Genomic DNA, 14,631 nt, shown 5'->3' with positions numbered 1-14,631 from the left:
GATTCCTGTATGAGGGACACCAGTTGATTTTCGAACATCAATCCATCAGGTTCTCTGGTCAGTTTCCTGGTGCCAGCCCAACTATTGCCAGCTTTATTGAATTCAGTTTCACAGTAGAGCATAGTGCCATCCAAATGCATCACATGTGGCTTTCTGATCCATTAGCTGACACCCCCCAGGCTGTCTTACCATAATGCTGATGCTGCTACACATGTTCGTATTAAATTATTTGCTTGGGTGAAGATTTGTTAAAATTAGGAAATTTGACACAAGCATTTCCGTAATACATTGAAGCATAAGCAAATAAGCCTGAGGACAAATTCTTACCTGATCCACAATATCCAGCTCACATTCTGCATCAATTAGCAGCTTGACTATGGAGTCATGATTGTGCAGCACTGCTAGATGTATTGGACTGGCCCCTTGCTGGATAAGACAGGCAGGGAATTGACAGCAATCAGGACAAACATAGTGCAAAGTTACTGACCTAACTTGACATAAATTGCTATTTAATTATCAACAAGAATGTTCACTGAATTCAACCATCTCTTAACAATTATACATCTTTTCGACAGTGGTTACTTGATTCCTTCTAATACTCAATCGCAATCAGTAATAAATAGCAAATAAACATCAAAAAGGAGGAGGTATTGGGGTTCTTGAGAAACATGAAGGTAGACAAAAGGCGGGTAACTAAAGGCCGGTCAGCTTCACGTCTGTAGTAGGGAAAATGCTGGAATCCATTATTAAAGAGGAGATAGCAGGGCATCTGGATAGAAATGGTTCGATCAATCAGACGCAGCATGGATTCATGAGGGGAAAGTCGTGCTTGACGAACATGTTGGATTTTTATGAAGATGTGACTAGGGCGGTTGATGGAGGAGAACCGGTGGATGCGGTGTTTCTGGATTTCCAAAAGGCGTTTGATAAGGTGCCCCATAAAAGGCTGCTGAAGAAGATTAGGGCACACGGAGTTGGGGGTAGTGTGTTAAAGTGGATTGGGGACTGGCTATCCGACAGGAAGCAAAGAGTCGGAATAAATGGGTGTTTTTCCGGTTGGAGGAAGGTAACTAGTGGCGTGCCGCAGGGATCGGTACTCGGGCCGCAACTGTTTACCATTTATATAGATGATCTGGAGGTGGGGACGGAGTGTAGGGTAACGAAGTTTGCAGACGACACAAAGATAAGTGGAAAAGTGAATCGTGTGGAGGACGGAGAAGATCTGCAGAGAGATTTGGACAGGCTGAGTGAGTGGGCGAGCATATGGCAAATGGAGTATAACGTTGATAAATGCGAAGTTATACACTTTGGAGGAAATAATAACAAATGGGATTACTATCTCAATGGAAACAAATTAAAACATGCTACCGTGCAAAGGGACCTGGGGGTCCTTGTGCATGAGACGCAAAAGCCCAGTCTGCAGGTACAACAGGTGATCAAGAAGGCAAATGGGATGTTGGCCTATATTGCGAGGGGGATAGAATATAAAAGCAGGGATGTCTTGATGCACCTGTACAGGGCATTGGTGAGGCCGCAGCTGGAATACTGTGTGCAGTATTGGTCCCCTTATATGAGGAAGGATATATTGGCATTGGAGGGAGTGCAGAGAAGGTTCACCAGGTTGATACCGGAGATGAGGGGTTTGGATTATGAGGAGAGGCTGAGGAGATTGGGTTTGTACTCGTTGGAGTTTAGAAGGATGAGGGGGGATCTTATGGAGACTTATAAGATAATGCGGGGGCTGGATAGGGTGGAGGCGGAGAGATTCTTTCCACTTAGTAAGGAAGTTAAAACTAGAGGACACAGCCTCAAAATAAAGGGGGGTCGGTTTAAGACAGAGTTGAGGAGGAACTTCTTCTCCCAGAGGGTGGTGAATCTCTGGAATTCTCTGCCCACTGAGGTGGTGGAGGCTACCTCGCTGAATATGTTTAAAGCGCGGATGGATGCATTCCTGATCGGTAAGGGAATTAAGGGTTATGGGGATCAGGCGGGTAAGTGGTACTGATCCACGTCAGATCAGCCATGATCTTATTGAATGACGGGGCAGGCTCGAGGGGCTAGATGGCCTACTCCTGCTCCTATTTCTTATGTTTTTATGTTCTTATGTAGACAAGTCCCCAGGGCCTGATAGGATATACCCCAGAATACTGAGAGAGGCAAGGGAGGAAATTGCTGGGACCTTGAGAGAAACCTTTGTATCCTCACTGGCTACAGGGGAGGTCCCAGAGGATTGGAGAATAGCCAATGTTGTTCCTTTGTTTAAGAAGGGTAGCAAGAATAATCCAGGTAATTACAGGCCGGTGAGCCTTACATAAGTGGTAGGGAAATTATTGGAGAGGATTCTTTGAGACAGGATTTATTCCCACTTGGAAATAAGTGGACGTATTAGTGAGAGGCAACATGGTTTTGTGAAGGGGAGGTCGTGTCTCAAGAACTTAATCGAGTTTTTCGAGGAAGTGACGAAGATGATTGATGAGGGTAGGGCAGTGGATGTTGTCTACATGGACTTCAGTAAGGCCTTTGACAAGGTCCCTCATGGCAGACTGGTGCAGAAGGTGAAGTCGCATGGGATCAGAGGTGAGCTGGCATGATGGATACAAAATGGCTCAGTCAAAGAAGAGAGGGTAGCAGTGGAAGGGTGTGTTTTTGAATGGAGGGCTGTGACAAGTGGCATTCCTCAGGGATCAGTGCTGGGACCTTTGCTGTTTGTAATATATATAAATGATTTGGAGGAAAATGTAACTGGATTGATTAGTAAATTTGCGGACGACACAAAGGTTGGTGGATTTGCGGATAGCGATGAGGACCATCAGAGGATATAGCAGGATATAGATCGGTTGGAAACTTGGGCGGAGAGATGGCAGATGGAGTTTAATCTGGACAAATGTGAGGTAATGCATTTTGGAAGGTCTAATACAGATAGGAAATATACAGTAAATGGCAGAACCCTTAAGAGTATTGATAGGCAAAGGGATCTGGGTGTACAGGTGCACAGGTCACTGAAAGTGGTAATGCAGGTGGAGAAGGTAGTCAAGAAGGCATACGGCATGCTTGCCTTCATCGGCCGGGGTATCGAGTTTAAAAATTGGCAAGTCATGTTGACGCTTTATAGAACCTTAGTTAGGCCGCACTTGGAATAGAGTGGTCAATTCTGGTCGCCACACTCCCAGAAGGATGTGGAGGCTTTGGAGAGGGTCCAGAAAAGATTTACCAGGATGTTGCCTGATATGGAGGGCATTAGCTCTGAGGAGAGGTTGGAGAAACTTGGTTTGTTCTCACTGGAGTGACGGAGGTTGAGGGGAGACCTGATAGAAGTCTACAAGATTATGAGAGGCATGGACAGAGTGGATAGTCAGAAGCTTTATCCCAGAGTGGAAGAGTCAATTACTAGAAGGCATAGGTTTAAGGTGCGAGGTTTAAAGGAGATGTAGGAGGCAGATTTTTTATACAGAGAGTGGTGGGTGCCTGGAACACGTTGCCGGGGGAGGTAGTGGAAGCGGATACAGTAGTGACTTTTAAGGGGCGTCTTGACAAGTACATGAATGGGATGGGAATAGAGGGATATGGTTCCCAGAAGGGTAGGGTGTTTTTTAGTTAAGTCGGGTAGCATGGTCGGTGCAGGTTTGGAGGGCCGAAGGGTCCGTTCCTGTGCTGTAATTTTCTTTGTTCTTTGTTATATTTCCGTACTTAAATAGAAGAGTGGAAAAGAAGCAAGAAGTCCAAAAACGGGGCCAAGAGAAAATAAAAGCAGATAGAGTCTTTTCAGAGGGAGACATGGTCTTAGTATGAAATTTTGGAAGCAGCACCCCATGGACACCAGGAACAATTCTCTCCGAAACAGTGTAGGCCAGTGTTCTATGTGGTAAAAGTCCAAAGAAAATATGCGGACCACCTAAAACGTCAGGAGCTGTCAACAGAAACAGCCAACTCGGTGAGTATGCCATCGGAGACCCCAAGTACACGGAGGGGGGACAAAACACCTCTACCAACAGGAGGCCTTGAAATGCCATGTAAGATCTCAGACTCTGAAATGGAGACCGAAACAGCAGAAGCCCAGCCAGATGCAGTTGGTGAAGAAGAACCACCTCCAATAATAATTTGTTGATCGTCAAGAAAGAGGCACTCACCGGTATGCTAAACACCATAGAATCATAGAAATCATAGAAACCCTACAGTGCAGAAGGAGGCCATTCGGCCCATCGAGTCTGCACCGACCACAATCCCACCCAGGCCCTACCCCCACATATTTTACCCGCTAATCCCTCTAACCTACGCATCTTAAGATTCTAAGGGGCAATTTTTAACCTGGCCAATCAACCTCACCCGCACATCTTTGGACTGTGGGAGGAAACCGGAGCACCCGGAGGAAACCCACGCAGACACGAGGAGAATGTGCAAACTCCACACAGACAGTGACCCGAGCCGAGAATCGAACCCAGGACCCTGGAGCTGTGAAGCAGCAGTGCTAACCACTGTGCTACCGTGCCGCCCCTTTACCACTTTACCAAACGGAGGACAAAATAGGAAACAAGCCAAGAGCCAAAAGACGAAGCAGCCCTGGTGCCCAAGGAGCGAGGGAGAGCCCTTGAACTTGGAGGGGGAGGGAAAGCACAGTTCCTTCACAGCTGACTCCTGGAGTTATTACTGTGTGAAAGGATTAGATGGGGTGGAATTTTTAAATTGCATCCAGGGGAACTTTATGTGCCAATACGTAGATAGTCCTATTTAAGGAGGTACGGTGACACTACTGCTTCTCAGCGCCAGGGACCCGGGTTCAATTCCGGCCTCAGGTCACTGTCTGTGTGGAGTTTGCACGTTGTTCCTGTGTGTGCGTGGGTTTCCTTCGGGTGCTCTGATTTGCTCCCATAGTCCACAGATGTTGACTAGCCATGCTAAATTGCCCTTTAGTGAGGGGATCTAGTAGGGTAAATACATGTAGTTACAGGGGCTAGGGCCTGGGTGGGATTGTTGTTGGTGAAGGCTCGATGGGCCAAATGGTCTCCTCTGCACTGTACGGATTCTATTCTATGGGTGGGGCAATGCTAGACCTAATCCTGGGAAATGAAGCTGGGCAAGTGGTCGAACTGTCAGTGGGCGAGCATTTTGGTGATAGTGACCATAACTCTAAGTTTCAAAGTCATTATGGAAAGGCATAAGGATAGTCCACAAACAAGGCCGCGATTCTCCCAGATAAGTTCTAAGTTTCGAATTCACGGGAAAATGGGAGTAAATCACGTTGGTTTTTTCAGAATGACTTCAGACAAGAATCTCCCAAACTCTGTGCACTGCAGAGGTCACTATCATGGATATCATTAAAAGCGTGGAGGCGGGGCCTTTTCACGCTGAAGAGGCTAAAATCGGCGCGGTGAGTGGGAACCTGCGCATGCGCACTTCTCTGGGAGATTGCTAAAAAGACCTCCCAGCACTAAGATCACTGCCCTCAAACCCCCACAAACATTGCTGGCCTCATCGTTGGCCTCTCACCCCATTCCCCCATCACAGACATCACTGGTCTCTATCCCCATCACCCCCATACAGACATCGTTGGCCTCTGTCCCCATCCCTCCACTGAGCCAGATATCATGGGCTCCCCCTGCAGCCCCCCCACAGACATCACTGGCCTCTCTCCCCATCACCCCCCCACACAGAGCATGGTTAGCTTCTGTCCCCATCCCCCCCACTGAGCCGGATATTGCGGGTGCCCCATCCCTCCCCCCACACAGACACCGCTGGCCTCTCTCCCCATCCTCCTCATACAGACATAGCTAGCCTCTGTCATAGAGTCACAGAGGTTTACAGCATGGAAACAGGCCCTTCGGCTCAACGTGTCCATGTCGCCCTTTTTTTAAAACCCCTAAGCTAATCCCAATTGCCCGCATTTGGCCCATATCTCTTTATATACATCTTAACCATGTAACTGTCTAAACGCTTTTTAAAAGACGAAATTGTACCCGCATCTACTACTACCTCTGGCAGCTTGTTCCAGACACTCACCAGCCTCTGTGTGAAAAAATTGCCCTCTGGACACTTTTGTATCTCTTCCCTCTCACCTTTGATTTGATTTGATTTATTATTGTCACATGTATTAACATACAGTGAAAAGTATTGTTTCTTGCACGCTATACAGACAAAGCATACCATTCATAGAGAAGGAAAGAGAGTGCAGAATGTACTATTACAGTCATAGCTAGGGTGTAGAGAAAGATCAACTTAATGCAAGGTAAGTCCATTCAAAAGTCTGACAGAAGCAGGGAAGAAGCTGTTCTTGAACCAGTTGGTACGTGACCTCAGACTTTTGTATCTTTTTCCCGAAGGAAGAAGGTGGAAGAGAGAATGTCCGGGGTGCGTGGGGTCCTTAATTATGCTGGTTGCTTTGTCGAGGCAGCCGGAAGTGTAGACAGAGCCAATGGATGGGAGGCTGGTTTGTGTGATGGATTGGGCTACATTCCCGACCTTTTGTAGTTCCTTGCAGTCTTGGGCAGAGCAGGAGCCATACCAAGCTGTGATACAACCAGATAGAATTCTTTCTATGGTGCATCTGGAAAAGTTGGTGAGAGTCATAGCTGACATGCCAAGTTTCCTTAGTCTTCTGAGAAAGTAGAGATGTTGATGGGCTTTCTTAACTATAGTGTCAGCATGGGGGGGACCAGGACAGGTTGTTGGTGATCTGGACAATTAAAAATTTGAAGCTCTCAACCCTTTGTAGACAGGGGCATGATCTCCTCTACGTTTCCTGAAGTCGATGACAATCTCCTTCGTTTTGTTGACATTGAGGGAGAGATTATTGTTGTCGCACTTGTTCAGTTCACCAGATTCTCTATCTCATTCCTGTACTTTGTCTCATCATTGTTTGAGGTCCGACCCACCACAGTGGTGTCGTCAGCAAACGTGAAAATTGAATTGGAGGGGAATTTGGCCGCAGTCAGAGGTGTATAAGGAGTATAGTAGGGGGCTGAGAACACAGCCTTGTGGGGCACCGGTGTTGAGGATGATCGTGGAGGAGGTGTTGTTGCCTATCCTTACTGATTGTGGTCTGAGTTAGGAAGTTCAGGATCCAGTCGCAGAGGGAGGTGCCGAGCCCAGCCCATGGAATTTGGAGATGAATCTCGTGGGAATAATAGTGTTGAAGGCTGAGTGTAGTCAATAAATAGGAGTCTGACATGGGTGTCCTTGTTATCCAAATGTTCCAGGGTTGAGTGCAGGGCCAGGGAAATGGCGTCTGCTGTGGACCTGTTGCGGCGGTAGGCAAACTGTAGTGGATCCAGGTAGTCCGGGAGACCCGAATTGATTGGTGCCATGACTAGCCTTTCGAAGCATTTCATAATGATGGATGTCAGACAAACCGGCCGATAGTCATTAAGTCACACTGCTTGGTTTTTCTTCGGTACAGGGATGATGGTCATGTTCTTAAACCTGTATCTGGGGTCACTACTGCAGATGTCCGGGTACCCCATCCGGCCAGTCGCTTTCCGTGGGTTGACCTTCAAAAAAGCTGCTCTGACATCTGCAATGGTGACCCCAGATACAGGTTCATCCAGGGCTTCCAGGGTGGAGGGCATCCTCTCACTGACCTCTTGCTCAAAACGTGCGTAGAATGCATTGAGCTCATCAGGGAAGGGTGCGTTGGAGCCGGTGATTTTACATGCCTTCACCTTGTAGCCTGTTATGTCTTGAGGACCTTGCCATAGTCAGCAGGAGTCGATGTGGATAGCCTGGGACTCTAGCTTGGTCCGGTATTGTCTTTTGGCATCTTTGATGGATCTCCTTAGATGGTATCTGGCTTTCTTGTATAGGTCAGTGTCGGCCTGACTTGAACGCCTCAGACCTGGATTTGAGCAAGCAGTGGATATCCCTGTTCATCCATGGTTTCCAGTTGGGGAACACACGGATTTGCTTCTTTGGCACACAGTCTTCTACACACTTACCAATGAAGTCAGTTACTGTAGTGGCGTACTCGTTCAGGCTGGTCGCAGAGTTTTTAAATACTGACCAGTCCACTGACTCCAAGCAGCCCCGTAGGTGATCATCAAATTCCTCAGACCAACATTGCACGACTTTCTTTGATGGATTCTCCCGCTTCACTTTTTGCTTGTAAGCCGGGAGCAGGAGCACAGCCTTGTGGTCTGATTTGCCAAAGCGTGGGCAGGCGATAGAGCGGTCGGCATGTTTGATATTTGTGTAGCAGTGGCCTAGGATGTTTGGGCCTCTGGTGGGACAGGAGACGTGTTGGTGGTAACTTGGTAGTACGCCCTTGAGCTTGGCCTTAAACCTATGCCCTCTAGTTTTAGACTCCCCTACCTTTGGGAAAAGATATTGACTATCCAGCTGATCTGTGCTCTTCATTATTTTATAGACCTCTATAAGATCGCCGCTCAGCCTCCTACACGCCAGAGAAAAAAGTCCCAGTCTATCCAGCCTCTCATTACTCAAACCATCAAGTCCCGGTAGCATCCTAGTAAATCCTTTCTGCACTCTTTCTAGTTTAATAATATCCTTTCTATAATAGGGTGACCAGAACTGTACAAAGTATTCCAAGTGTGGCCTTACCAATGTCTTGTACAACTTCAACAAGACGTCCCAACTCCAGTATTCAATGTTCTGACCAATGAAACCAAGCATGCTGAATGCCTTCTTTACCACACTGTCCACCTGTGATTCCACTTTCAAAGAGCTATGAACATGTACTCCCAGATCTCTTTGTTCTCTAATTCTCCCCAACGACCTACCATTAACTGAGCAAGTCCTGCCCTGGCTCAATCTACCAAAATGCATCACCTCACATTTATCTAAATTAAACTCCATCTCCCATTCGTCAGCCCACTGGCCAAGATCCCGTTGCAATCCGAGATAACCTTCTTCGCTGTCCACTATGTCACCAATCTTGGTGTCATCTGCAAACTCATCATGCCTCCTATATTCTCATCCAAATCATTAATAAAAATGACAAATAACAGTGGACCCAGCACCGATCCCTGAGGCACACCGCTAGTCACAGATCTCCAGTTTGAAAAACAACCCTCTACAACCACCCTCTGGCTTCTGTCATCAAGTCAATTTTGTATCCATTTAGCTACCTCACCCTGGATCCCGTGATATTTAACTTTATGCAACAACCTACCATGCAGTACCTTGTTAAAGGCCTTGCGAAAGTCCATGTAGACAACATCAACTGCACTGTCCTCATCTACCTTCTTGGTTACCCCTTCAAAAAACTCAATCAAATTTGTGAGACATGATTTTCCACTCACAAAGCCATGCTGACTGTCCCTAATCAGTCCTTGCGTCTCTAAAGTCTGTAGATCTGTCTCTCAAAATACCTTCCAACAAGTTTCCTCCGGGTTTCCTCCCACAGTCCAAAGATGTGCGGGTTAGGTTGATTGGCCATGCTAAAATTGCCCCTTAGTGTCCTGAGATGTGTAGATTAGAGGGATTAGCGGGTAAAATATGTCGGGATATGGGGGTAGGGCCTGGGTGGGATTGTGGTCGGTGCAGACTCGATGGGCCGAATGGCCTCTTTCTGTACTGTCGGGTTTCTATGATTCTATGAACTTACCCACCACAGATGTGAGGCTCACCGGCCTATAGTTCTCACGCTTTTCCCTGCAGCTCTTTTTAAACAACGGCACAACATTTGCCACCCTCCAATCTTCAGGCACCTCACTTGTGACTATCGATGATTCAAATATCTCTGCTAGGGGACCTGCAATTTCCTCCCTAGCCTCCTACAATGTCGTCATGCTCCCCCCGCAAACACAGAACATCGCCGGCCTCTCTCTCATGTCAACACCCCTCAAGGACATCGCTGGCTTCACACCCGATTCCCACCCCCCCCGCCCAACACAGACATAGCTGGCCCCTGTCCCCATCCTCCCACTGAGCTGGATATCGCAACCCATCCATCCATATCTCTCCCCTACCACCCCCAAGTGAACATACTGACCTCACTGGTACCTTGCACAGGAATCGCGCTGCGCTGCCATGCACAACCCCTGCTTGCGAGCATTCCTTCTGATGAATGAGAGCCTTGAGCATTGCACACCCCCTGGACACAGGAGCTTGTTGAATGAGAGCCAATCAGCACCCCGAGAGATGGCTGACCCTCAATTGAAACCAGATTCCCTTCAAATTTCTCACAAGGAAATTTTACCACGACTGGCTCAAACTGAGTGCACCTGCACTCCCGTAACAAGTCAGAGCTGTATATAAGCTGCAAAATTGGACACAGAGCCAGTAACGCCACAAAGATGTCTGGCAAGAAACCTGCCCTGAGATTCTCCGAAAATTGTAGGTTCACTAACAGGGCACGGGTGAAGGTCACCAGTAGTCAAGGTTTCTTTGGGCTAAATGTTAAGAGCACAATAAACTTTTATTTGCAATTCACAGTTGTGACTAATGTGTGTCTGATTCTCCCCCCACAGAGCTGAGTGCTCCCCATTCCCATGCATCGAGGCGTTGACTGTTGTGCTGTGCGAAACTCGGCCACATGTTACACAATGCCTGCCCTACTTTCCCGAACATCCACCGGACTCTTCGGGAAACTGGACCCCCTGCCCACCCCTCTCTCCCCCGTTGACGCCCCGACTGGCCCCACAAACTTGTGTTCCCAACCCTTACTGCTACGTGGGCAAAGGTGGCAGTGTGCATTTGGAGAACAGGTAGGAGTCAGACTTCAGTGGCAACAGGGGCAGGATCCCAGTGTACACAACAGCGAGTCGCCATCATCCTCCAGAGTTCAACCAAGACTCACTGCCCAGCCCAGGCCCATTAACAGGTTTTGGTGTTTCTGGGGGACAGGGTGGTGGGATGAGAGAGGCTGGGAAAGAGTGTGAGGGGGGTGGGATGAGAGGGTGGAGAAGGGTCACGTAGTTTGAGGGGCCATTTCGGGGTTGAGGGGGAATGGTTGCCCCCCCCCCCAACACACACAGTGTCTGAACTGGGTGAAGGCCGATTTCAATATCATTAGACATGATCTGGAAAAAGTATAATGGGAGCACCTACTTACAGGTAAATCTACATTTGAAAAGTGGGAGTCTTTTAAAAGTGAAATAGAGAGAGTTCAGGGCCAAAGTGTTCCTCTAAGAGTGAAAGGTAAAGACGGCAGATTTTCTTCCCTAAAGAACATTAGTGAACCAGATGGGCTTTTAAGACAGTCAACAATAGTTTCATGGTCATCATCAGACTTTTTTTAAAATTCCAGATTTTTATTCAATTCAAATTTCACTAATTGCTATGGTGGGATTCAAACCTGGGTCCCCAGAGCATTACCCTAGGTCTCTGAAATATTAGTCCAGTGACAATACCACTCTGCCACTGCCTCCCCCAAGGAGTGACTGTCCCTCTCTTGTTTCTAAGTTTTATCCATATGACCTCATTTGATGAGTCCCCAAGAATATCCCCTAAGGACTGTTGTTACGCTCTCCCTTATCAAAAAGGCAACTACCCCTCCCTCCTCACTTACCTGTACCTCCATCACGCCTGTAGCATCCTGGAACATTCAGCTGCCAGTCCTGCCCTTCTCTCAGTCATGTTTGTCATGGCGATAATATCCCAGTCCCCAATGCCAATCCACACTCTGAGCTCATCCACCTTAGCTGATAAGCCTCGTGCATTGAAATAAATGCAGTTGAAACCAGAAGTATCACTATAAGAAGGATGTGGAAGCGCTGGAAAGAGTGCAAAGGAGATTTACCAGGATGCTGCCTGGTTTGGAGGGTAGGTCTTATGAGGAAAGGTTGAGGGAACTTGGGCTTTTCTCTTTGGAGCGGAGGAGGTTGAGAGGAGACTTGATAGAGGTTTATAAGATGATGAGGGGGATAGATAGAGTGAACGTTCAAAGACTATTTCCTTGGGTGAATGGAGCGGTAACTAGGGGGCATAACTATAGGGTTCATGATGGGAGATATAGGAAGGATGTCCAAGGGTAGGTTTTTTACTCAGAGAGTGGTTGGGGTGTGGAATGGACTGCCTGCAGGGATAGTGGAGTCAGAAACTTTAGGAACATTTAAGAAGCTATTGGATAGGCACATGGAGTACTTCGGGATGATAGGGAGGAAATAGCTTGATCTGGGTTTCAGACAAAGCTCGGCACAACATCGTGGGCCGAAGGGCCTGTTCTGTGCTGTACTGTTCTATTTTCTCTCCCTTTTCTGTGCCCCTGGCTATATTGACTACTAAACTTGCTCTCGTTGGCTACTGTATTTTCTCCTGACTTCTCGTTGGCCCCTCTCTTGCTCAGAATCCCACCCCCTGCCAAACTAGTTTAAACCTCCCGGGTAGCACTAGCAAATCTCCCCTCAAAAATATTGGACCCCCTCCAGTTCAAGTACAACCAGTTCCTCTTGTCCAGGTCACCTCTACTGCCAAAGAGATCCCAATGATCCAAGAACCTAAATCCCTGCCCCAGCTCCTCAGCCACACATTCATCTGGCCTATCTTTCTATTTCTGTCCTCACTGGCATGTGGCACTGGGAGTAATCAGTGATCACTACCCTTGAGGCCCTGCTTACTAACTTTTCTAACTCCCCATACTCATTCTGCAGGACTTCATCCTTTTTTCTACCTATGTTGTTTGTACCAATGTGTACAACGACCTCTGGCTTCAGAATGTTCTGCAATCGCTCAGAGACATCCTTGATCCTGGCAACACACCAAAGAACAGTACAGCACAGGAACAGGCCCTTCGGCCCACCAAGTCTGTGCCAACACAGATGCCTCTCTAATCTAATATTTTCTTGCCTCTACGTGGTCCATATCTCTCTATTCGCTGCCTATTCATGTATCTATCCAGATGCCTCTTGAACATTGTTATAGTATCTGCTTCCACCACCTCCTCCAGCAGCGCTTTCCAGGCATTCACCATTCTCTGTGTGAAAAACTTGCCCCTTACATCTTTTCAAACTTCCCCCCCTGCCCCTCACCTTCAACGTGTGTCCCCTCGTGACAGACCCTTCAATTAAAAGGAACAGCAACCTCCTGTCCACCCTTTCTATGCCCCTCATAATCTTGTACACCTCGATCAGGTTGCCCCTCAGTTTTCTCTGCTCCAACGAAACAACCCAAGTCTATCCAACCTCTCTTCATAACTTAAATGTTCCATCCCAGGCAGCACCCTGGTGAATCTCCACTGCACCCCCTCCAGTGCAATCACATCCTTCCAATAATGTGGCAACCAGAACTGCTCACAGTACGCTAGCTGTGGCCTCACCAAAGTTCTATACAACTCCAACATGACTTCCCTTCATGTAAAAAACTTAAAAATAATATATCAAAAAAAGTACCTGGAGTTTTGGCCAGTGCCGTATGATGATCCTTGCACGAGCCCAAGGTCCTGGGCGTATTTAATGACGTAGTCTACCAAAGAGCTTTACACTGTATTGATCCCTGATTTAATGGTGGTACTAATGCATATTGCTCTGTTTCACGGAGATGGCATAACTCACATTTACAAAGAGAACAGAAGTTGTGCTCTAAAGCATTCCTGTGGCCCCATCACAGCGTTTTCAATTGGCTCCTGAAGGAACTGAAATAAAACTCCACCTCCTTTCACTTCCATTATGTAACATCAACAGCCTGCACGAAATTTAACATTATGTAAACAGGAGTATAGACATTTTTTAGTGGTGGTGAAGTGGTGAGAACTGCAGCCTCCGGTGCGTCCCTTCTATAGGCTAGAGGTCAGCATGGGCAAGCACCTGTCTACCAGCTCCTTGTTGCATCCTTCAATCAGTGGAGAGCATGATTGGAACAACTTAGTTTAATCCCTGGATCAGAGCTCCAGGGTCTCCTCCTGTCTCTCATAGTAGAAGCAGGCCATTCAGCCCCTTGAGCCTGCTTCTCAATTCAATTACATCAACAACGATCTATACTTCAACTCCATTTATATTCCTTTACTGTGTGCTTCTTAATACCCTCATTACATAATTGATACAGTGGTATATCTGGGAAAGGCCCTGAATATGGCCCCATACGGAGGTGAAAATGTGTGTGTGGGTGGGGAGAGTGTGGGGGTGAAACATGCTAGCTGGGTGAACTACTTTGAAATTTACTGTAATAGTGTAACACTGTAATACTGACCAAGTCACAACTTGGTCCCTTGAAGGAACTCAATTTCTTACAGACACAACTTTGTGGACTCACATAGTTTACTGCATCCAACTTTATTTCAGCTTCAATCAGCAGCTCTGACACCTTCACCCAACCATGAAGTGCTGCGTAATGGAGACCGTTCATGTTCTTCTGTTGGAAAAACAGAAAATGGACTTAAAATCCTCAAAGGGAAAGGTTGTGCTTATGTTTAATATTCAAGAGGGCAACACACCAAGTGTATATAAGAAAAATAAAGGTAGTTTTAAAGGATTTATATTTGTGGCAAACATTAGAAATAAGGTATAGTTTTAGGTGGATTTAGGTTAACGTTTCTGACCTAGAAGGGACCTATGGTTAGGTTCATGCTGGACAAAGGTGTTTAAATGTGTGGAGCTTGGTTAAGTTCCAACTGTATTTCTAGTTGCAGGAGCTTGCTTGGCAAGAGGCCCACTTCCCAGAGGAAGATGGCTTCCTTTGTTCTTCGTCTAAATGGAAATTAGGGCAGTTTGAGACAGCTCACCAAGATGTGAGCAGTTCTCAATTCTG

At 47.1% G+C, this 14,631-nt stretch overlaps 1 protein-coding gene across 1 annotated transcript in view; it reads right to left on the bottom strand.

Annotated features, from left to right (window-relative positions):
* ankdd1a (ankyrin repeat and death domain containing 1A) overlaps window positions 1–14,631 on the bottom strand; it is a 250,896-nt gene that overhangs the window by 137,791 nt on the left and 98,474 nt on the right. The window contains exons 9-10 of the mRNA XM_078241600.1: window positions 14,137–14,235; window positions 328–426 (exon numbers count right to left, since the gene is read on the bottom strand). Coding sequence (XP_078097726.1) covers window positions 328–426; window positions 14,137–14,235 — 198 coding nt within the window. The remainder of the gene's footprint in view (window positions 1–327; window positions 427–14,136; window positions 14,236–14,631) is intronic.

Source organism: Mustelus asterias, chromosome 24 (genome assembly GCF_964213995.1).
Source record: "Mustelus asterias chromosome 24, sMusAst1.hap1.1, whole genome shotgun sequence".
NCBI classification, from domain to species: Eukaryota; Metazoa; Chordata; class Chondrichthyes; order Carcharhiniformes; family Triakidae; genus Mustelus; species Mustelus asterias.
The sequence above is the reverse complement of the archived record's forward strand: the minus strand, read 5'-3'. Positions and strand labels throughout refer to the sequence as shown.